Below are 24807 nucleotides of genomic sequence, written 5' to 3'. Positions count from 1 at the left end.
GGCATGTGTAGTGAGGCAGGTGGGAGGAGCCAGGTCTGGAAGACAGAGTGGGGAGAGCAGGAGAGGCCACCTTATGGCATCCGGGCAAGCAGTCCAGAAGCCTCTGTGATTTTCCATTAATTCCCAAATAAAGGCCAAACACGTTCTCACTCATTCATTCCACAAGTAATGGCTGAACACTCACTACTATGTGCTACCACCTTCTACATGCTAGGCTCTATACCGGTTGCAGGAAAAATAGTCCATTCTCAGAGCAGTATGCACCAAACTGCCTCTTCAGCCTTAATTTTGATTACTACTATCTCTGCACCTTGCAGTTATCTAAACAGGTGTACCCAGAAGTACCTGACCGTGATGTTTGGGTTTGGGTTTATGCCTCTGATTGGCATGGCCCTTCTCTAAATGGACAACTGAGACCAATTTCTCTTTTAAAGAGTTTGCCGCCTTCCCAGACTCTCCTCTGATTATCCCAGTCAGAAATTAAAACTAGCCTCTGACTGCATTTTTAGTAGACAGTTCACATTGCTACTTCAAAGCATCACCTTCTAGTTCAGCTCTTTCTATTTTTAACTAATTCTTTTTGTGAACAGGTAAGCGTATAGGGGACTCTCATTTAGGTATCCATTTTCTTGGAGTTCAGTAGCAGCACATTGCAATGATGTGTTGAAAGAGTTGGTGAATGCATGCACATGTGTGTAAATGCATGCATTACACACCTACTCTCCTCTTACATGAGAGGTCTGCACATTTCTAGAATGGCTTTTATTTCTACCCTGACTAAATGGAGAGAGTCATAGGGAGTTCAGAGATGGGAAGAAGAGGTAACTAGACACTCCCAAGTCAGAGTCAGGCCAGACCAGGATACTTTTATTAGTTCAGTCACTTAGTCATGCTAGGGGTCCCTCTAGGTTGGGAGGATCTCAGCCGTGAGCATGAAGGTGCGCATGCACGGTGTGAGGGGGTAGATACTTGGATACTTGAAGAAGTGAGAGCAGCTCTTCAGAAGCGCTGGCGAAGGCAAAATGCATATTGATGCTGAAATGGGTTGGAAGCTCCTGCTTCTACTTCCAGAGCTGGCTTCAGGAATCCTTTCTTTTGACCTACATAAGAGAAAGGTTTGGGGGTTACCAAGAGCCAGGAGTGGTGAGGACTGAGAGGGAACAGGAAGGCCCATTGAGTGGACAAGCAGTAGGCCCCTCACACATTGGGACCTTCCACTATAATGACACAGAGGTGAAAGTTGTCTTCCAATGCGTCTGAATGAAACCCCTTCTGTCTCTACAGCCCACCTCACACCCTAGCAAGTTCTCTTGATTCCAAGCTATGAATTTCTGAGTGTCACGTGTCACCTTTGCTCTACCTGCCCACTCCCGTCCTGCTCCTACCATGGCCATGAGCACCAGGGCGCTGACCAGCACAGCATACACGGTGGCCTTCCCCAGCAGGATCTCATAGAGGATGGTGGCAGACAGGACCCCTTGCTGATAGGACACTGTAGGCAGGAAGGGAGAACAGGTAGGAATTTATATGTAGGTGGCTTTGGCCTCCCCCAGCCCCATGCTCCTGACCACAGAGAGAAAAAGGACAGGTTCACTCACCTGAGGTGAAGCCACAGTCTGCAAGAGAAAAGAGGGAGACAAATGGTTGAAGAATGGCACTTCTTGAGCACACTGAGCACTCAATCATAAACGTTAAAGTCATACACTCAGGCCACAAACATATGTGAGTCACATGGGACAGTGGGCCTTCTGTGGGAGCCCTGGTGCTGTCCGTGTGGCCCCAGTGTCAAGGCTGTGATCATTATGATCTTAGGAAAACCAGGACCCCTGAAGGGATGGGAGGCACACCACTCAGGTGCTGGGCTGTCCTCCCGTTCTCAGGGGACCTGTCAGCACAGCTCGGAGGCCCGAGGGCCCATGCCCCACAGGGAGGAATTGCACACTGGGCTGCTGACACTGTGGGCCTTGACCCCACCCCCACATCCCATCACTCTGACTTTCCTCTGCACCTGGTCTTGTCTTCTGCCTGGACCTTCCCATTTCCCCTGGGGCTGGCCTGACCCCATCTGCCCAGGCCCTGCTCACCTGCTCTGCCCTGGGCCTCGGCACTGATCTTCTGGGTGAGGGGTTTGTCCCAAGGCAGGGTCCAGTTGTCTTGCTCGTCAAGCCCGTAGAACTGGACTTGGCAGCGGAAGTGGTTGCGGGGGTTATGCCAGAAGGCGGCTGAGACCCTCAGGCGGCTGCTCAGGCAGTACTTGGAGTCACTGTCTTTGGGGTTCTCCTTGTAGGGCTGAGGGTCTGTGCTGACCCCACTCTGCACCTCCTTCCCGTTCACCCACCAGCTCAGCTCCACATGGTCAGGGTAGAAGCCTGTGGCCAGGCACACGAGTGTGGCCTTTTGTGTCCGGGCTATCTCTGCTTCCGAGGGTTCAAATACAGCCACCTTGGGTAGGGTCACCTTCTTCAGGTCATCTGAAAGTGAAGAGGGGTTATGGCCAGGACTGGGCAATAGTGTGCAGGCCTGGCAGGGGCTCTGTGTGTGTGAGAAAGGGCTGGAAAGGTCACAGTGAAACACAGTTATGTCACAGCAGGTCCCAATTGCTTTGGAGCCACTGTCCTATTGAGAATTGCTGCTCTCCCTCAGCTTTGTCCCTTCTTTCTGAGTTATGCCTCAAGTGCACCCTGCCTACCATCTCTCCCACCTCCCTAGCTGGCATTATGGCCTGATTTTCTTGGCTTACCTTGAAGTATCTTGTACTCTGAGACTTGTTGATCACCCATCAAAAGAGTGTATCTGTCTATCATTTTTCCTGGGTCAAAGCCCTGCTTGGTGCATAGCTATCTTATCCTTCAGACTTCTAAGCAGGCATTGTCAAGTTGAAATGTGCCAGAATTTGAGGTGGTACCTTCTCATGAGCATGAGTATAGGAACTACATTGATTCATTGAGTTTCTTCCTAATTATAAATCCCTTCCTTCCTTCCTCTCTTTCTTTCTTTCTGATGAGGCGTATGTGTTTGTCTGTTTGAGTAATACCACATGTCAGTTAGAATTAGTTTATCTTGAGTAGAAGAGACAATTATTCTGTTACATCTGAGTATATTTTTTTCTATATACCATACTCAGTTCACTGGTTTTGTCCACATGTAACCTGGGGCGAAGTGTCCCGTTGCCTCTGGCTAATATCCTACCTGATGTTCCACATTTACCCCACACTGGAGAGCAAGGAGGGAGTGGCAGCTTGCCGAGGGTGGCTGTAATCCTGTGGAAGATAGTGTTCAATCTGTCCAATGCTTTCTTTTTTCCACTGTCCAACAAACCTCCATAGCCAAGTTTGGAATCCTAGTTCATAGTCCAGCCTTGTATTTGTAAAAGTCATCTGAAGCACGTGAGGAGTGGAAGAAACCACATCCATGCTTCATGCACACTCCCCTTTGCTGGAATTTACTGTGCCCTCCGTTTGGCTCTGTTCCAGCCAGAGCTTTTGGTACAGAATGTGGCAAGCCTAGATGTGTCCCCCTGTATTCAAATTTTAGAAATATTTCTGATGAGAAAATTGAGACATAGGTTTAGAAAAAGGCAAAGTCTGTGACCAAGTGATGCTAAACAACAGGAGTGAAAATGATAGTCACAACAAATTGAATCTTTTACAAGGGATTTTACATAAGTTAGTCCCTTCCATTCTGCATGTCTTAGGGAGCATGAGCAGCATAATTTACCTCTCAAATTGCACCCCCCCACCTGCTGCCCCTTGAAGCCAGGCTTTTGAACCTCATGATGTGTATTTTTCATTAAACTTTGGTTCAGTGTATCCCCACCTGAAAAACAATACCTGCCCCAACTGCCCAATCCTGTGAGTGCATTCCTCCAGCCTGGACCCTGTCCCATCAAACCTCATGCTGCCCACTTGTCCATCTCCTCTTGAGTGTGCTAACAGTGTGTGGGAGTTTCCCAATGGGTCCCTTATCCAGTTATGCCATCAGAGAATCAGAAATTTGAGAAAATGGGATCTCCTATCTAGTTTCTCTTCTTTACGCCTGTCTCTTGCTAAGATGAGATCAGTGTCCAGTTGTACCAGTTTTTTCAGACCAACCTCCCTGCCCCTGCCAAGCACAGCACACCCCAGCCACTCCCCTGCAACGCCTGCAATGTCTGTGATGCCACCACAGGGACTTCTGCCCTCAAGTCACCCCAGTCTCAGCAATGTGGTTCTCACTGCCTCCTGATCCTTTAAATCACTTCTTTGGAAACTGGTAGAGAAAGAAAGACAGAGGAAGATGAAGGCAAGAACAGAGGTCTGTGCTGGAGGCAGCCCTTGGGAAGGATTTTAACATAGAAGACAGAGCATTTCACCAACACGGAGTCATCCAGGCAGAATTGGAGTTAGAATGGGGAAGGAAAAATGGAGAAAAAGGAAAATAAAACAATGCCCACTAAGCAAGTAGAGAGAGGAGTCCCTGAGAATACTGAAAAGAGCAGGAAAACACAAAGCACCAAAGGGAAAACAAAGCGTTTTGTGCCCTGGGAGCAGCAGGAACTCAGCAGATCCACATACGGGACAAGCTCCAGGAAGGTAGGAGAGGGCCCAGGGCTCCCTGCACAAAGGGTGAGGGGGGCGTCTGACCTCAATCCTTACACCTCCTTCCCTTCCCAGTGACTGGTCTTTGTAGTCAAACACTGTACCCCTCCATGGAGCCCCCATACCTGTCACGGTGAGTCTGGTGCCGAGCCCAAAATGGAGGGGTGAATTATAGGAGCACAGCTGCAGGTGGCTGAGATAAAACCCAGTTGAGGTCTCCAGCGGCATGGCAAGTCTTAGTTCCCTGAGAGTGAGCTGCCTGCCTTTCTCTGCCTGAATTCCTGGCTAAAGGAATTCTATTAGAAAAAAGACCTCAGCATGCTGTGGGCCAAGAGAGGTAAGAGGAAGAAGCTTAGGAGGAGCAGATCCTCACACATAAGAAGGAAGGCCAAAGTGAGAAGGGAGTGAGGAGTCAGATTACAGACCGAAGGTTTAGAGAAGAAAAATATACTTGTCAACCAAACCACACCAAAAAGAATGACAGACGTCCACTGTGGTGTCCGGGGCTCCAGCACACTCCACTCACCCACACTCTCTGAGCCTCTTCCTGGCAGTGTTCTCTGTCCCTACCCCTTCCAAAGAGTCTCCCTAGAACTCTGACCTTGCCATGCACTGTCCTAAAAGAAGCCTTTTACATACCCAAGACGGAGAGCTTGGTTCCACTGCCAAAAAATTGTTTTTCATTAGTTGCACAACATGAAAGCCTGGCAGGAAAAGTGCAACCTGCTTCCATTCTTGCCTTCCCATGTCCACCTGCTGGACCTCCTCCTCCTCCATCTCTCAGGAGATTTTTTAACTCTAGGACATGGATGGGGGGGACGGTGATTCCACCTAACACACTCTGGTCAGAGGGAAAATTAGGCCCTGTGTAGCCTTTCACTTTCTCTCACCTGTGTCTCTTTCCTTTCTGTATGAGGGAGAAAAATGGCAGGACCATGAAACTGCGAGGTCAGAAGGTCTCCCATCTATCATGGCCATGATGGGCACCATCCAAGGAGACAGGACTTGGACAAGGAGATCCATTCTAAGTCCAGCCTCCTGATAGGGAATCCCAGGCTTCACACAGCCAGTCCATGAAATATTGGAGATTGAGGATCTCCCTTTCTTGTCTGCACTGAGACAAGAATTCAGATCTTCCTGATACAAATATGTTTTAACCTAGGCACCCAAGACAAAGGCTCCATCTGGATCCCAGCCCTTCCATTCAGATTCCCAACACCCCCAGCCTTATCTTACTTACCTAAGACAGTAAGCTGGCTTCCCTCCCCAAAAAAGAAGTTCCTTCCAGAACACAGCCTCCTGGGACCACTTCATAACCTCCTATCCTCTGCTGAGCTTAGCTGGGATTCAGGCAGAGGTTGGGCTTTTAAGGATATTTTTTTCCACGAAGTCACCACCCCTGCTTCGGACACTGGGGACACCCTTCTAGAGCACACCCAGAACACAGGCAAGGGCGAACAGCCCTCCCATGATATCTGCAGCAGAAAGATATGCAGTCCCTGCAGAGAGCCGCTGCCAATGAAGAAGACAGGCTGGTGTCATGGCTCATTCATTCTCTGGGCTTTCTCCCAGCCCCTGTCATGGAGAACCCCAGGAAGAGGCAGCACTATGTCCTTTCTCTTTCATACCCTATCACTCTGAGCATCTGAGCTGCCTGAGTGGATCCAGCCTCCCAGGGAACTTGCCCTTATCTTAATAACCGGACGTGACACAACATTCCCTCAAGGAGGACTTAGGAGTTGATACTCCCTTCCCTTTGACATTTCCTGAGATGAATCCTCCTTCATGGCACCCCATTGAGAGTCCCCCAGCCTTACCTACAACTGTTAGCCTGGTCCCTGAGCCGAAGGTGTAGTCATAGTTGGCACATCAGAATGAGGCCACTCTAAAATGGACATGTTAGACCCACCTTCCCCCACTATGGACTTGGAAAGTCTTACCTACAACTGTAAGCCTGGTGCCTTCTCCAAAGAAAACTTCACTGTTCACACAGTGGCATGGGTCAAGGAGGAAAAGAATTTCAGTGCATGGAGAGGAGAGGGGACCCTGGCTCATGTCTAGAGGATGACATCCCCCTCTTGTGCTTTATGGGTATTGCACAAAACACCTTTAACTTTTGACTTTGGGGGCCAGTGAGCATGGCAGAGCCCATCCAGAGAGTCCTAGCCCTTTACTCAGAAGATGCTTTGTACAGATGATTGCTTTCTGAGGATCCATTAAAAGGATGTGGGCCTGGAGAGATGGGCAGGGCCCCAGAACCTGTGACTGCACCCGTCATGACTTCTGGCTCCTTCTTCTTCAGTGCTGTATAGAACTGGTCACCTCCCACGAACCTCCCGCTGACCTTGTTCCTGAGTTTGTCACCTGCGAATCTTCTGACATATTCTTATGTCTGGATGCTCTCTGTCTGGGAAGCTTTGGTTCTGATCTGGGCTTATCCTTGTTCAGGGAAGTGGACTGACTTGTGGTTCGGGGTGAGGAAAACAGGCTGATCCAACCACATTTGGGCTTGGGATCCAGGAGAAAGGTGTTGGATAGGCAGAAAGGTTTTTGTAAAGGTTTCCCATAGAATTGAATCACCGTGGCCCCCTGTCCCCACAATGTTATAGCTTTATACAAAAACAGCCCCTCCCATGGGACCGCCCCATGGAAGAAACCACCAAGCCTGGAAGAAACCACCAAACCAGCTGCTTCTCTGTGGGCAGTGGAGAACATCACCTTTTATTGTGCAAGGTGGTGGTGTGGGGCATGGGCCAGGCTCAGGTCTCTCTCCTCACCCTTATGCCTTATCGTCAGAGCATTCTGGCCTCCTCAGAGCTGGGTGCCTTTGTAAGGTGTCTGCTGAGGGGGCTGGTCTCCCCGGTATCCACCCCTCTCCAAGTTGTCATCATAGTAAGGAACCTCCCTGACAGGAAGCCAGAGCCCCTGTCTACCCTGGCCCTCCGCTGAGCTCATGCATCACCTTTCCTCCAAGAATAACACTCCTCAGTGCCCAAACTCTGTCTCTATGGCCAACTCTGAGACTCTGGGTTGGTCAGCTAAGGTCTAGAGTCCTCTGGAGATTTGATTATGAGCTACACAGAGTTGGGGCTTGGCTGCATTTCCAGGAATGGGTGTGCAGTGAGTGAAGATCGCCTGTGTTGTCAGCTGTCATGACCTTTCATTGTTGGCCTTAGAAATCAGTGAGTTAAGAGGAATTAGGGAAGTGGATGGATCAGCAGAGAATGTCTGACAAGCATTTAGATGTAATCATGAGGCTACATAATCATGGTCACAATCTTTCCTGACGAAGAGAAAGATTCTAAGTTGCTGATAGACAGTTTATTTCCCTTGCACATTGGATCCACACTTGAGTGGCCTAGATGGTGACTCATTTCATTGCCTTTAAAGCTCTGACTTAAAATCCATGGGAAGAAAAAAAGACAGACTTGACTTCATAATAATGAGCCACTTGCATGGTAAAATATAAACAGAATCAAAAGGCAACTAACAATCTGGAAAAAATATCTGTAATTCTCATAAGAATGATTAATTTCCCCCAATATATGATGAAGTTCTAGAAATCAGTAAGAAAATAACCAGGAAGTTCAATAAAAATGGGCAAAGAGGAGATAACTCAGGAAAAAAAATCCAAATGGTGTGTAAGTATGGGGGGGAACCCCTCAGAATGGTAAACATAAAGCAAGACTATATTGAAAAACTCCTTTTCTGTAATTTGATGAAAAAATTGAGTTATGGACGACCATTCTATGATACTAACTTGTTTTTGGTGAAGTAACCACTTGACACGTAGATTACTGGTACAAGTGCAAGGCGATAAACCCCTATGGGGAGAAACTTGGACATATCTAAAAAGAATATAAATGCACTTGCTTTTCCCCCTGGAAATCCCATCTATGAGAATTTATCTTGTAAATACTCTTTCATCCCAATAAAAAATGTGCATTAAATTTTTGCATCATCTAGAATAGCAAGACAAGATAGGAAAATACTCAAGTGCCCATCAGTAGGAGGCTGAATAAATATACCCTGATATGTTTATTCACATGATGGAATAATATTTCATGCTAATAAATTTTTCAATTTCTATGGAAAGCTCTCTAGGATACATAATGAACTTCAGAACAGCAAGATGCAAAATCGCATAACTGTATGCTGACTTTTGCTAACAAAGGTTGGAGAAATAAAAATTATACTTTGTTCAGTTGATTCTGTGTACAGAAGCACTGAAAGGATATAAAGGCAACTGATAAAAGTGATGCTCTTTTTAGGATGAGTGAAGATGATAGAAACACAGTGGCAGTAAAAGTTACATTTCTCAGGGTCAACTTTATTGGGTTGTTCTCATTTGGGGGCATATTATCTACATTATCTATTTAAAATAAAATGTAAATGAATAAAATTTAAAAAGAAAAGAAAAACAATACAATATTGCCTTCAGTTAAAATAATATTTGAAAACATATCCGGTACTTAAGAAAAGGTAGTTTTGTTTTGTTTTGTTTTTCACAAAGCCATTGTTTTCTCCTAAGAATATCAGTTTATGTCAAAAGTCATTTCATGGTCTTGAAATTGCTCAGTGGAGCTCCAACAACTTAGGATGCTCGTAAAATGAAGATTTCTGGATAGTCCTTGTGAACTCAGTCCTAGAAAGGGAGTTATAATCTCTAGGATTGGGTTTAATCATTTATATTTAAATAAAAAACAGAATTATTCTGGGCACTTCTGTCACAGTGACAACATTGGGACCCACAGCCTGTTCTCTAACTAGAGAAGCGGAGGAATAAGCCACAGAGACCACCAGAGTACTGTTTAGAGGGCCCTCAGCTGGGTGGGAGGAGGGAATGGATGGTAGAAATTAGGGGGAAAAGAGCATGGCCGGCAGAGTGTCTCATGCCTGTAATCTTAGCACTTTGGGGAGAACAAGGCTGGGGGATCCATTAAGTTCAGGAGTTCAAGAGCAGCCCGAGCAAGATAAAGCGCAAGACCCCATTTCTACTAGAAATAGACAAAAAAAAAAAAAAAAAAAAAATTACCCGAACATCGTGGTGGGTACCTGTCTGTAGTCCCAGGTACTCTGGAGACTGAGGCAGGAGGATAGCTTATTCCAGGAGTTTGAGGTTGCTGTGACCTGGACTAACACCACAGAGCGCTAGCCTGAGACTAGAGTGAGTCTGCCTGAGAGGGAAACATACAGGGAAAAAACGAAAGGGGAAGTTGTATATTTACTTCCTTAATAGTGACCGATCTCAAACCACTCTGCTAAATGCCCAGAGGTCGATTGATATATCCAAGGCCTCTTCTATATTACCTGTCCTTATTGGGAGATATAGTTTATTTTGATTTATTTCTTCATATTTTTCTTATTCACTCTTTGCCTATCAACATTTTACCTTGTAAGTGAGTGTCCTTTCAATCACCTTGCTGGGAGCACTTATCCCAACTGGCCTTACAAATAATAATGCCCCTGGGTCTTGGCATCATAGTTTCTCCCAAAGCTCACGGAGCCGGTCAGTTTTACTATTCCCAAGTGCGCATGCCATTTTTTCTCCTAAGGGACACAGACCATTTCGGCAGGTCTCAAGTTGGAGTCATTCATCAAGTCGGCAGCAGGGGGCAGGCATTCCTTACTGTTTGGACCTATATCTGTGCAACTTGAGCTTGGCCACTTGATGGGGCGGGAAGAATTGCTGAGGCTGGGGTTGCGGGGAGGAAGCAGGATTTCCCCTGTGCCTTTCTCAGAGTGAGTGGTGGGAAGACCTGCGAATAACGTTTTAGACATTTGCAATTCTTGAAGCCTTTGGAGTATGTTGATAGACTCACTTTAATTTTTTTCTCACAGTCTTCTCAGTGTGGAACTGAAACCTGAAGACACTAAAGGAGTAGCACAAAGAGGAGGAGGCTGAGCTGAAACCACCACCCAGGACTCCTTGCTTCAGATAACCAGTCAAAGGGGCCGGGGTTGGCAGGTGTCACCACCCTGCCGGGTCCCCCACCAGTGAAGCCCACATCCTGGAGCTGCACCATGGCTCGAGACCTGAGGCGGGTCACCAGGCTTCTTAAGCTCTCAATTCTCTCTGTAAAATGGGAATAATAATACCCATTATTATTAATGGGGTCGTTGTGAAAACTAAAGGAGACAGCACACGTGAAGATTGATGATGAAGCCTGAATAGAGTCAGTGAGAATGTTAGTTACCATTACTTTCAAGAAATACTGGCCTAGGGAATGTCACTGCCACAGTGGTTCTCAAGTCTTAGAATGTGCCAGAACACTTATAAAATACAGCTTGTCCAGAATTTCTGGGTCAGTAGGTGTGGTGTTCGTATTTGCATTTCTCCCAAATTCAGAGGTCATTCTGGGACTGCTGCTCCAAGGAACACTTTAAGAACCATTCTTCTGGAAGGTTCTTTCTTTTCTCAGTACATTTCCCTACACTCCTACTTCATATTTTGTTTCTTCCATTGCTAGGTGCTTCTTATATTCCAGGCATTGTCTGATTACTAGAGGTACCAGGGTGAGGAAGATAAGATTTCCTCCCCAGAGGGCTCACAGTGGAATGACAATGACAAGATGGACACAGAGGTTGCTTCTATGTGGCACGAGCATGGCTAGGACAGAAGCAGGCAGGGGCAGAGGAGGACCCCCCTGACCCAGGGCTCAGAGCCACTGGGGCCAGCGCAGTGCTGAAGGAGGAAGAAAAGTCTGGAATGGCGTTTCTGAGGAGGATGAAGGTTGTCCAGAGATGGGCCTGGGTGCTGGGCTTGCTGGCTGGTCCCCCTGGACTCTGAGACACGGAGGGCAGTGGTTCAGAGAGGTGTGGAGAAACCGCAGGCAGGACCTGTGGGCAGAGCAGAGCAAGGAGACGTCTACACTTCCCCAGGAGCTTGGATCCTATTTTGAACACAGTGGGAGGTTAGGAGGTGATGTAGTCACAACACACAACACCTGGATGGATGTCTTTGGGAGGAGCCCCTCCAGAGATGTAGGAGGTGGGGATTGGATGCTGGTGATGGCGGACAAGAGAGATGCTGAGGATGAGAGCTAATGGACTTTTCATCCCTCAGAACACAGTCGTAGCAGGATGTGAGACAGGGCAGACAGTGCATGGGCTTTGGAGTCTAACCCCAGCTGGACCATCTGCTGGGTGTGGCATGTGGGTAAACTTCCAAGCTTCCTGAACCTGCTATTTTTATCTATGCTGCTGGAATAACAACCCACCCCGGAGGGGAGAGAAAACTGAATGTGAAAATGTCCATAAAGCTCTAGGGATGGTGTATATACAATGGTATTATGATGTGGGATGAACAAAAGGCAGATTTCTCAGAAACATGAGAGATGAAGACCCAGGGTTTCTCTTCTTCCCTCCAGACACCCAAGCACCACATTGGGTAGAAGGGCCAGTGAGTCCTTCTCTACATAGGCCATCTGCTGCCAGGAGGGAACATGAGCGAGGCTAGCACGGGCACATGCGAAAGGGGCTCGGAGAAGCCAAGGCCACCAGTGCTGGGGTGTCTCTGCCCTGGGCATCTGGGTGCAAAGAGGATCCCGCATGAGAAAAGGCAGCAGTGAGGTCTAGCTACCCAGAGTCAACCTGTGCACATGTTGGCACATCTAAGACCCACAGAAGTACTGAGATCAAGAAAATTCTTCCACACCACTTTTCTGAGAACTATTTTTCTCTAGAAAACAGCCCCCTCATGATCCCTGCTTATTTTCTTTCTGGATTCCATCTCTTTGTATGGGGCTATCCATTGTAACATGAACACATTTGGGGAGTGAGAGATGATCAGGGCCACCTGGAGGCAGAGCCCTGTCTGGCCTCAGAGCAAGAGAGCTAGAGGAAAAGGCACGGACTCTAGCAGTGAGAACCAAGTCACATCTTTATTGGCATAGTCACCATGGAGGGACTCGGGGGCCTTTAGCTATTGGCAGCTATGGTTTCCTGAATCCAGTCCACATAGTTGCACACCTTGGTATAGATCCCAGGCATGTCCTTCTGGCCACAGCCAAAGGGCCAGGAGGTGATTCCCTGGAGCTCTCCATTGCAGGCCACAGGGCCACCAGTGTCACCCTGGGGAGAAGGAAGGACGAGGATGAAGAGGAATATAGATAGCTACAATTACTCTGAACCTTAAAAGGCCCTGCTCCAATCAGCTGTGTGTTCCACACCCCGTCTCTGTGGCCCATTCCCTGTTCTTACAAAGGATACAGCAGTTGGCCCAGATGACCCTTCCTTACTTCTCCAGAGGCTACTGCATGGAGCTTTCTCAGCCCCGAAAACTTGGGTGTTCAAATCTGGCTCCCAGGTGTCACTGGCCTATGAGTGATATCTCAGAGTGGAAAGTGGTCAAATCACCCGGCAGGAATCCTTGCCACCCTCGGGGAAGCCGGCACAGATCATGTTGCTGGTGATCTCCCCAGGGTAGGCAGCCTTGCACTGGGCATCACTCATCAGGGGGACCTTCACGCACTGCAGCAGGTCTTGGAGGTTGACATTGAGGATCAGGAAGAGATCAAGGAAAGGAGAAATTAACTTAGGCCAGAGTTGGGGAGACACTTACCTACTGCTGACCCTGAGGGCTCCTATAGGAGAGGCCCCTGAAACACAAGCCAGAGCAAGAAACCAGGGCTTTCAATTCCCACGGTGGCCATCCTGGACTACGCCCCCCTTCACCCCCGGAGACGGAATCATGGCAAGATGACTATTTATGCTCTGTCTGGATTCTAGGAGCCACTTCCTCCTGACCTTGCATCTCTCAGGCACCTGGTCTAGAACCTTGTGTGGAGTGGACATTAGAAATGTATTTTCAGCCTGCAAGCAAAAGGGCTCAAGTTCAGGGGTGTGCTTGGTTCTGGAGAACATGAGGATCAAGGATGGTGGGAGGGTGGAGTGTGCAGACTCACCACTATTCCTCAGGGTTTTGCCCCAGCCAGAGATAAGGCACTCGGTGCCGGCGGGCACACAGGCACTGGGCAGCGATATGGGAGACACGTGGGCATTAAGGGTGGCAGGCGAGGCCAGCTTGATCAGCATGATGTCATTGTCTATGGTCCAGCTATCAAAGTCGGGATGGCAGATGACCTTGGCTGAGTTGATGACCTGTTCGTTGCCCTCCAGGATTTTAATGTTGTGCTCTCCCAGCCTCACTTGGAAGTGACTGTAGGGAACAGAGGTGTGGTGAAGGACTGATGCCCCCTCCGCACTCCCCCCACTGTGCTGACTCCGCCTGCTTATGGACATCCTCAGGGTGAGGTCTGTGGCAGCACTCCGGTGTCAGTGCAGGTGTGTGAATGGGCCAGAGGTGGGAGCTGATGGGGTGTGAAGGGATCCATTTGGGGCTGCCCCTCTATCTGTGTCCCCAGTAGCCTTTCCCTCACCCCTTTGGGCACACAGTGCTATGGGCTGAGAAGAGCCACTTGAAGCTTCCCAGACATTTTCCCCCTTCCTCCCTACAGACTGACTTCTACTCCCTCCTTCTTCATCTGCTGAGCACACCCCGCTTTTTGCATAACCACATCCAGGGCCCTCCCAGTGTGGCCCAGGACCTACAGCATCAGTGCCACCTGGGCACTTGTTGGAAATACAAATCTTGGTCCCTCCCCAGCCTCCTCCATAGGACTTTGGGGATGGGCCCCAGAGATTTGTTTTAACAAGCCCCCTGGGTGGCTCTGATGCACTCTCTTGCTTGAGAACCTTCCATGCAGTCCCTGGTTGTCAGCTCTGTCTGCACTGCAGAATTCCAGAGGTAGGGAGTATGAAAGACCCATGTTGATAGCCTCTTCATGAATATTCTGAAATAATGGCCCTGGGATAAGACCCAAACATGATCATTTTTTGTCCTTTCTGTTTCTTATTTATTTATTTATTTTAGACATAGTCTTAGTTTGTTCCCCTTAGTCCAGTGCCATAGCTCCCTAGCTCACAGCAACTTCAAACTCTTGGACGTAAGCAATCCCCTTGCCTCAACTTCCTCAGTGGCTGGGACTAAAGGCACCTACACAACGCCTGGCTAGATTTTTTTTTTTTTTTTTTTAGAGACAGGGGGTCTCACTCTTGCTCAGGCTGGTCTCGAACTCCTTAGCTCAGGGATCAACCCGCTTCAGCCTCCCAGATTGCTAGTTCTTATGTGTTTTTAATGTGCAGGCAAGTGGCTAAAAATACTTCCCCACTGGCTCTTACCTCCCCCAAATAATCCCTGTCTGCTTTTATGACTCATGAGCCCTGCTGTTGTGTGGAATTGTTTGGCTGTGGGAAGCATTCCGGAGGTCCCTTCTTCACCCTTGACTCTGCAAGTCAGCTACTGCCACCGGATTCTCCTCTTCACCACCATTCCCCTCCATCTCCCCTCTCCTTGGGGCTCCTGTGCTGGGAAGGACCTAGCTGTGGGCTTTGCATCCAGGGGCTTGTCACTTACGACTTGCAGCACCGAGCTGATGACACCACCCACTCATCGTTGATAAGGGAGCCTCCACATCCAGGGGTGTCATCGGAGCCAGAGCTCAGGGACACCTGATAGGGGACGGAATTCTCTGTGCAGGTGTAACCCCCGACGATCTTGTCATCATCATCAGCAGAGAAAGCAACTTGAGTAGGCACAGAAAGAGAGAAGCCAGATCAGCAGGATGTTGGGGCCAGAACTGTCAGCCCTGTGCCTGGCTCATGCTCATGAGGGCTTCTTGGCAAGCGCAGAGAAACCAGGAAAGGGAGCAGGTGCTGCTTGCTGCAGGGTGTGCCACAGAAGGTTGTTGCCTAGTCTCTGCACAGCTATACACACTAGGGCTCAGCTCTCCCCTGGGGGCATCAGCACTCATGATGCTCTTCATGGGATAGGAGTTGGCATGTGGTTGTCTCACCATTAACCACTTCTTTCCCTCACTCATCCCTTCTCTGCTCCCCATGCATGTCTGAGGAGTTTAGTCTAAGTAGGAAGATCTTCTATCTATACCCAGCATCTCCATAGCTCAGATCAATATAGTGAGGACAGAGAGGCGGTGGTCCCCAGACCTGCTCCAGCAGAACATAGGTAAGCATTGTTACTGGCCAGTACAACTGTGATTTTTAACCTTGGCTGCACACCTGGAAATGTTAAAATCATCTGGGAAGCTTAGAAATATGATACATAGGATGCACCCCAGACAAAGGAAGTCAGAATTTCCAGGGGTAAGTCTCTGGCTTGAGTACTTTCTCAGCCTCCCCAGGTGCGTGCCAGGTTCCAAGAAGCCGTTCAACACTGTAGAGCCGCCCCAGAGCTGCCTGAGCCCAGCGTGCAGCTGGCAGTTTGCTGGCATGGCATCTCCACCTGGTTCCCCTCTCAAGCTTCCCCCACCTCTGTATGAATGATGGTGGTGGGAGAGGAATCAGGGAGGAGGTGAGAGAGCTGAGGCTGACAGACAGCCCATGGCACAGGTGAAATGGAAGGGCCGGACAGGCAGCAGGAATAGCAGAGCGCGTATCTGCCAGGAAGGGGGTGGTGTGGCCTGAGGCAAGGCCTGGAACTCACCAGCAGCACCCACGAAAGCTAGGATCAGGAGTGTGTTCATGGTGGTGAGGAGTGATGGGAAGGTGGTGGAGCACCCGTCCTTATATCTCTCAGGCATGGGAGACAGAGGGCCACCACTCCGCCCAGAACTAACACACCCGCAGCTGTCCCTTCTCAGGCTGCAGCATGGGCTCTGCTGTGTTTGCCCACTGTGTAGATTTGTGACTTGCAGGTGATAGGGAAACTGCCAGAGTCAACTTTTGCATATGGTAGTGGGGGAGGCAGGAAACATGAATTTTTTCCAAACAGGGAAGTACAAACTCTAAATCTTGTCAATTAGTGTTGTAGGGGGTACCAGCCGGTCACTAAATGGCAGCTACCTTGGGAATAGGGTGTTACCCCTGGGCAAAGCACCCTCTAACCAAAGGTAATTCCGGGCAGGGGCTGACAGTGGAGTTCTGGCAGCAAAAACAGCTTCTAAACTGGAGAAATAAACCCAATAGTCTTATGAAGTGGAAATTGCCTACTGATGTATTTTCTCCTTTTTTTTTTTTTTTTAAGACCCTGGTCAACTCCTTTACTTTTTATTTTTGCTGAATTGTCATTTTTATGATTAATGTGGAGGGATTCCTTCTATTATGGTTCCAACTGTTTCTCAGATATGCCTATATTTTTTCTTAATATTAATAATATATTTTGATGAACTTTTTTTAAGTTTTGATAATGACTTGCTTTTTTTATGACTCAAACATTCTTTATCTTTTAAAAGAAATTTTTGCCCAGCCCATGATCACGAAGACAATTGGCTATGTCTTCCAGAACCTTCAGAGTTCTACTTTTCCCATCTTCCAAAAGTTTTTTTGTGGTTTTTTTTTTTTTTTTTTTTTTTTGGCCGGGGCTGGGTTTGAACCCGCCACCTCCGGCATATGGGACCGGCGCCCTACTCCTTGAGCCACAGGCGCCGCCCTGCATCTTCCAAAAGTTTTTATGTCTCATCCCAATTCTTGTTTATGGAAAAGTTCAGAAAAGTTTTCCTGTAAAGGGCCACATAGTAAGTATTTTAGCTTTGTACATCAATCATGTAGTCTCAGTCCTGACTACTCAACTCTCATTGCCGTGCAAAAGCTATGTTCCAATAAAGCTTAATTTATGGATACTGAAATTTCCATTTCATGTAATTTTCATATTTACGAAATGCAATTCTTTTTATGTTTTTCAATTCATTGCTAGCTTCTGGGCCATATAAAACACACAGCAGCCATATACTTTGTGGTGTGAGGTAAAGATTGAGATTCATGACTTTTCTATATTGATACAATGTTTTTCCAGCACTGTTTACTAAAAAGACTCTCTGTGCTTTATGCTACTGTTAGCGTTTAATTTGGGGATTATAAATGCAGCTTTGATTTACTACAGATTATCTATAAAAATAGTCTACTATTTAATGATAGGTTTTTCATCAATGCCATTTAGTAGGTGAAGGAAGTTTCCTGTTACTTCGAGTTTGTTAATAGTTGTTATCAATAATGGGTATTAAATGCTGTCAAAGTTTTTGGTATCTATAGATATGATTATATAGTTTTCCTTTTTTAGTACAGAAAGGATAAATTGCATATATTGTTTTTTGAGTGTTAGATGAACTGCGAATTACTGAGATAAATCCAGTTGATCATGGTTTATTATCCTTTTAGATACTGGACTGATTATGCCATAATTATAAAACTATCAATGAATCTGTGCTCCTGAGGAATATTGGTCTGAGGTTATTTTTCTTGAAGTATCTTTGTCTAATTTTGGTATCAGTGTAGTTAGTGCTTCTAAATGACTAGGGGATTGTTCCCAGCTCTTCAGATTTCCTCTTAAGTACTGTCTTAGTGAGGTCCTGTCAATTTTAATTATTATATTTATCAGCTTAAAACATTTTCATTTTTTGAACATTTTCAAAGAAAAAATTATACATATAATATAGGTTTGTTCATTATATATCATGATTTAATTAAAATAAATCTATTTTAAAAAACATTCTAGATCAATGTGTGTTAATAGTGACAACTATTTTGATGTATGTTGCCAACTACTAGGCAAAAGGGTTTTTACAATTTACTCTTCCCAAAATATAAAGGGTTCATTTCTCTGCATCCCACCAGTATTTGATGAGAGAGAGAGAAGATTTGACTAAAGCACATGTAACTTCCCTATTATTTTTTCTTTTCCTCATGAGTGACTTAGAAAATTGTTTTTTAATTTTGAAATATTTAGGACTTTTCTGGATATATTTCTCGTATGGATTTCTAAGTTAATTACAGTTGGGACAGAGAACACACTTGGTTTGACTTGAATAATTTTAAATCCATTGAAACTTATTTTATGACCCCGATGGGGTAGTTGACCCTCAGACACTGTCAATTGGACTCAGAAAGACCATGTCTATTCTACTCCTGTTGGGTAGAATATTCTGGCAGGGTCAATTAAGTTGACTGATGGTGCCCATGTTTTCTGCAGTCTTCCTGATTTTTTGTTTTTGCCGACTTGTTGAACCAATTATTAAAAGAGGGGTATTGAAATCAATGACTGCAATTGCAGATTTGTCTACTTCTTGAAGCCCTTGCAGTTCTGCCTTTGCTTTGGTATTTTGAAGATCAAATACATAAATATTTGATCAATGTGTTGTTAGGATACAATTTTATCTCAGATTATATTCTCTGCTCTGAAATGTAATACAAATGTAGCAACTCAAGCTTTCTTTTAATTAGTATTAGCATGGCATGTATTTTTCCAGCCTTTAAAATTTTACATACTGAATCTTTATTGTGTGTTTCTGATAGATAACATATAGTTAGTTATTTTTCAATATTATTCCATAATAATTGATATTACATCTATATTTTTAATGGAGGTATTTAGAGCATTTAGATTTGATGTCATTTTTGATCTTATTTACTTTGTGTCTGTCATCTTGCTCTTTGTTTTCTATTGGTCCTATCTTTCCTTTGTTCTTTTTTCCCTTTTATGATGACTTTGTGAATTTAGTGGGTTTTTATAATTTCTTTTCTGCTGGCTTATTAACTATAATTTTGCATCTTGATATTTTAGTTGTTGCTCTAAGTGTGCAGTACATGTCACTACTGTAACACAATCTTCTTTCGAGTGTCTTCAGTAGATTTCTGTTTTTATGCTACTGTCATTATAAATTTTACTTTTACATATGTCATAAACTCTGCACTATGTTGAAATTATTTCAGTGTAAGCTGTCAATTATTCTTTATAGAAATTTAATTTTTTTATTTTTTATTTATTTGGGTTTTATCATTGGGGATTCACAAGGGTACAAAGAACCAGGTTACATTTATTGCAATTGTTAGGTAAAGTCCCTCTTATAGTTGAGTCCTGCCCCCAAAAGTTGTGTCACACACCGTGACCCCCCACACCCCTCCCTCCTTCCCTTCCTCCACCCCCTCCCTCCTTTGGGATCTCTTCTTACTAATTGGACTACTTGAATTTGTTCTATCACTGATGAAAATTTTATTGTAATGAATTGTTTACTATTATTTCTTCAAGTTCATTAATGTTCTCTCCTATAATGTCTAATCTGCAGTTAAGTCTATTTAGCAGAATTTCTCATTACAGACCTATTTTTGTCTGTAGATGATTGATTTGGATTTTATTATATTTTCCTCATTGCTACAAAACTTTAAACATGTAAGCTACAGTTGTAACAACTATTTTAATATCTTTATGTGACAATTTGTCATTTGTGGATTGGTTTCTATTGATTAATTTTCCTCTCCCTTATGGGTAATAATTTTTTTTTTTTTGCTTTTTTATGTGTCTTTAATTTTAGATTGGATGGCAAGTGTTGTATATATTATATTTGGGGGCACTAAATATTTTTGCATTTCTACCAGTGTTTTTTAGCTTTGTTCTGTTATATGCTTAAGTCACATAGAAACACAAAAAGCAAAAAATCTCTAGCAGGCATTTGTTTTTCTTGAGGAATTTGCAAAGCTGATTCTATTATAAAAAATATACATGAAAAGTTAATAAGATCAAGGGTAGTCAAGAACTCCTTATAAAAATGAACAAAGTTTAAGAAAATATTCTTCCAGATTCTGCCAAAGTAGTATAAAGCTCTAATAAATAAGACTGTGTTATTAGTGCAAGGACTGAGCAGACCAATATAACAGAATAGGGAGCCATGAAAACAGACACTCCCCCTCCCCCAACATAACGTCTGATTTATGACAAAATTGATATTATGAAGTGATGAGGAAAGTATTATTACTTAACAATAGTATCAGTAAATTGGATGAGCTTGTGGGAAAATAGAACTTAATCCCTTTCTCTTATCACATGCAAAGAATCAACTGCAGTGAGACTACAGATCTAGATATAAAAAGTTAAAAATATAAAGATTATAGAAGGAAAATATGAAAAACCATGATCATTTTGAAGTAGGCAAAGATTTCCTAAACTGGATTATAAACACAAAATGCTAACCAAAATAAGTAAAAGTAGGATAATTATGGCTTACAAACTTCTGTTGATCTAGACACTATTAGGAGAGAGAAAAACTAATCCACAGAGAGGAGGGTAAGGGGGGAGTAGAAAGAGAGAGAGAATGATCAGTCAAAACTCTTATATACCTTTCATGAAAGCCTACATTGGTAAAAGCTATTTTGGATTCTCAAAGAATGCTTCATGGTTCATGTAGCTTTTATTCTGGTCTTCTTCAAATCACTTCCCTTTAATATCTTCTCAACTGGTGTTATAGTTTATGAAATCAATTTAAATTTGAGTTTCTATTTCTTAACAAAGTATTAGGCCTAGACTATGGTGGAAATTACCAGTTAACTCCTGGCAAATTTCTGGGCCGCAAGCCCTCAACAAAATGGAGTAAGTCTGGTTCACTACCAAGATAGATGGAAAAGTACTCACTGACTTCTTGCTTGACTAACTCCCTGAGAAATAGACCAAGAGGTACCAACTGTACCTGGAATGACCTCTAAGAAATAGCAGGTGGGAAAGTACAGAAAAACAAAGATGTATGACTAACAGCAAAATTCTGCTTCTGTACAATGCTTGCTAACCTACCCGATGCACCTGTGTGACAACTGGGATACAGACCAAGCCTTAAAAAATCTGACCCCTTAAGCACTCAGGGCTGCTCTCAGAAACTCCATGTTGGGACAGGGAGGCAGTTGCCAGCTGGCTCTTCAATAAAAGGACTCTTCTTTAAATTTGACTTGCTTGGCGGTGTGGTCTTTGAGAGACTCCTGGGCATAACAAAAGTTAGACTGGAAAACAAAGAATTTAAAGTCAGAACAACTCCAAGATTGTAAAAAGCAAAATATGAAAATGCATTAATGTGAATTATTGTGGAAAATAGTTATTTCTGGATAAAAGATTTTAGTGGTGATTCTTACTAAAGACTCTAATATTATTTTTAGATTTAAATGGCCTAAACATTAGTTTTGTCTTGGCTGGCTCAGTCCTTCGGTAGGTCTGAGTGGTGACACTCAGTAATAGGAGTTCAACATAAGTATGCTAAAACTTTGCAGTTTTATAAGAGCATATTTACTTGGTCATTATGCCTGAGAATAAGCTCTGTTTAATCCCAATTGTAGAAACTTGAACTGTGCATCTGGGATTCCAGAAGTCTATAAGCCAAAATTATTACTACTCAGCTGTACCTGTTCCTGTATTTCAAAGGCTATTTTTTTCTGACATCCTATCAGAGAGCATTTGAAGTTCTAAATGCCTATATTCTCCAGTGTGCTAATTAGAAAAGGATGCTGGATTTTACCGAATGCTTTTTCTGCATCTATTGAGACCATAATATGGTTTTTGTTTTTGCTTCTGTTGATACGGTGAATAGCGTTTATGGACTTGCGTATGTTAAACCAGCCTTGCACCCTTGAGGTGAAAACTACTTGATCATAATATATTACTTTTTTGATGATAAGCTGTAATCTATTGGCTAGGATTTTGTTGAGAATTTTTGCATCTATATTCATTAGTGACATTGATCTGAAGTTCTCCTTTTTAGTTGGGTCTTTTCCTGGTTTTGGTATCAGGGTGATGTTTCATAGAACATGTTGGGGAAGATTCCTTCCCCCTCAATTTTTTGGAATAATTTCTGCAGCATGGGAATAAGCTCTTCTTTGAAGGTTTGATAGAATTCTAATGTGAAGCCATCAGACCAGGGCATTTTTTGTTGGGAGATTTTTTATTGTTTTTTTGTTTGTTTGTTTTGTTTTTTATTTCAGGGCTTATAATTGGTCTGTTCAGGAGATTTATTTCTTTCTGGCTAAGTCTAGGGAGAGTGTGTGATTCCAAATATTGATCCATTTCTTTCACGTTATCAAATCTCTGGGCATAGATTTTCTGGTAGTATTCAAAGCTAATCCCATGTATCTCTGTGACATCAGTTGTTATTTCCCCTTTATCATTTCTGATTGAGGTTACTAGAGATTTAACTTCTCTATTTCTAGTTAGTCTGGCCAAAGGTTTATCTATTTTATTTATTTTTTCAAAAAACCAACTCCTTGTTTCATTAATTTTCTGAATGATTCTTCTGTTTTCAATTTCATTGATCTCTGGTTTAATTTCAGATATTTCTTTTTTTCTGCTGAGTTTAGGCTTAGATTGTTCTACTTTTTACAATTCCAAAAGATGACTTGTGAGTTTGTTGATGTGCTCTCTTTCTGTTTTTCGAGTGTAGGCATCTAAAGTGATTAATTTTCCTCTCAGGACTGCTTTTGCTTTATCTCACAGGTTTTGGTAGCTTGTGTCTTCATTTTTGTTATGCTCAAGGAAGTTAATGATTTCCTTTTTTATTTCTTCCTGCACCCAACTATAATTTAGCATAAGTTTGTTTAATGTCTATGCCTTTGTGTGGGATTGAACATTTTTGTTGGAGTTGAGTTCTACCTTTAGGGCCTTGTGGTCTGAGAAGATATAAAGTAAAATTTCAATTCTTTTGATTCTGTTGAGGTTGTTTTGTGTCCTAGGATATGATCAATTTTGGAGAATGTTCCATGAGGTGATAAGAAGAATGTATATTCTGTATCTTTGGATTGGAGTGTTCTATATACATGGATCAGGCACAGTTATTCTATGGTCTCATTTAAGACCCTTATATTTTTGTTTAATTTGTTTAGAGGATCTGTCAAGCTCTGTGAGGGGAGGGTGAAAGTCACCTGTTATTATGGTGCTATAGGATATCGTATTGCTCAGACTAAGTTAAGGTCTTTTTCAAGAATCTAAGAGTATTTAAGTTGGGTGCATCAATATTTAGAATTGAAATGTCTTCTTGTTGTATTTTTCCCTTGACCAATATGAAGTGACCATTTTTGTCTTTTTTGACTTTAGTTGCTTTAAATCCACACATATTTGAAAATAAGATTGCAACCCCTCTTTTCTTCTGCATTCCATTTGCCTGAAAAATTGTCTTCCAACCCTTTTAACTTTGAGTTTTAATTTGTCTTTTGAGGCTAGGTGAGTTTCCTGCAAAAAGCAAATCAATGGCCTGTTTTTTTTTTTTGAGACAGAGTCTCACTCACTCACCTTGGATAGAGTGCTGTGGCATCATAGCTGACATCACATCATAGCAACCTCAAACTCTTGGGCTCAAGTGATCCTCTTGCCTTAGCCTCCCAAGTAGTTGGTACTACAGGTACCTGCCACAATGCGTGACTATTTTTAGAGATGGGGTCTCATTCTTTTTTTTTTTTTTTTTGTAGAGACAGAGTCTCACTTTATGGCCCTCGGTAGAGTGCCGTGGCCTCGCACAGCTCACAGCAACCTCCAACTCCTGGGCTTAAGCGATTCTCTTGCCTCAGCCTCCCGAGTAGCTGGGACTACAGGTGCCCGCCACAACGCCCGGCTATTTTTTGTTTGCAGTTCGGCCGGGGCCGGGATTGAACCCGCCACCCTCGGTATATGGGGCCGGCGCACTACCGACTGAGTCACAGGCGCCACCCAATGGCCTGTTTTTTCATCCATTCAGCCAATCTGTGCCTCTTCAGTGTGGAATTCAAGCCATTAACATTTATTGAGTTAATTGATTAGTGTGGTGGAGTTCTATTCATATTATTTTGTGAAAGTTCATTGCTTAGTTTTGTCTTTTGTATCATTGTGAAAGCGAGGCTCTGTCCTTTAATTTCTGGGTGCTTACTTTGCTGGTGGTCCCTTGCGATGGTTAGCGTGTAGAACAGGTTGAAGTATTTCCTGTAGAGCTGGTCTTGCTGTGGCAAATTTCTTCGGTGTTTGCATATCTGTAAAATATTTGATTTCACCATCAATTTTAAAGCTTAGCTTGGGGGATATAAAATTCTGGGCTGGAAATTGTTCTGTTTAAATAGATTAAAGTTAGATGGCCATTGTCTTCTGGCTCGAAAAGTTTCATTAGAGAAGCCTGCAGTCATCCTCATGGATTTGCCCCTGTAGGTCAAATGTTTGGTGCTTACTCCTGGCAGCTTGCAAAATCTTTTATTTGTCTTGATTTTGGACAGGTTTATCACAATGTGTCTTGGAGAAGCTCTATTTGAGTTGAGGCAACCTGGGGTCCTATATCCCTCTGAAAGGAGTGTATCAGAATCTTTGGTGATATTTGGGAAATTTTCATTTATAATATTTTCTAGTCTGGTTTCCATTCCTCTGGGGCATTCTTCTTCTCCTTTTGGGATACCTATAACTCATATGTTTGAACGCTTCATAAAGTCCCATAATTCTGTCAGTGAACGTTCT

General features: G+C 44.1%; 1 protein-coding gene and 1 gene segment (V, D, J or C); both read right to left on the bottom strand.

The window, feature by feature from the left end:
- Positions 1-840: 840 nt before the first annotated feature.
- Positions 841-24807, bottom strand: part of LOC128598243 (T cell receptor beta constant 1-like) — a 232182-nt gene continuing 208215 nt past the window's right edge. The window contains 4 exon segments of the C gene segment in view: positions 841-1100; positions 1386-1492; positions 1599-1616; positions 2085-2471. Of these exon segments, the coding sequence occupies positions 1080-1100; positions 1386-1492; positions 1599-1616; positions 2085-2471 (533 nt within the window).
- Positions 10053-16177, bottom strand: LOC128560243 (serine protease 1-like). Its single transcript, XM_053553807.1, has 6 exons — positions 16081-16177; positions 14995-15163; positions 13484-13737; positions 12936-13060; positions 12549-12650; positions 10053-10336 (listed from the first exon to the last, which is right to left on the bottom strand). Exons 1-6 carry the CDS (start codon positions 16175-16177, stop codon positions 10217-10219), a joined length of 867 nt encoding a protein of 288 aa, XP_053409782.1. The 3' UTR covers positions 10053-10216.

The sequence above is a fragment of the Nycticebus coucang genome, chromosome 11 (genome assembly GCF_027406575.1).
Source record: "Nycticebus coucang isolate mNycCou1 chromosome 11, mNycCou1.pri, whole genome shotgun sequence".
Taxonomy (NCBI): domain Eukaryota; kingdom Metazoa; phylum Chordata; class Mammalia; order Primates; family Lorisidae; genus Nycticebus; species Nycticebus coucang.
This window is presented reverse-complemented; position numbering and strand designations above follow the sequence as displayed.

Excerpts from the sequence above, each read along its gene's own strand:
- LOC128560243 (XM_053553807.1), bottom strand. The coding sequence starts at position 16,177 with ATGCCTGAGAGATATAAGGACGGGTGCTCCACCACCTTCCCATCACTC. Across the intron at positions 15,164-16,080 it reads AGCTTTCGTGGGTGCTGCTG|TTGCTTTCTCTGCTGATGAT; the intron begins GTGAGTTCCAGG and ends TGCCTACTCAAG. Across the intron at positions 13,738-14,994 it reads TCAGCTCGGTGCTGCAAGTC|TCACTTCCAAGTGAGGCTGG; the intron begins GTAAGTGACAAG and ends TGTTCCCTACAG.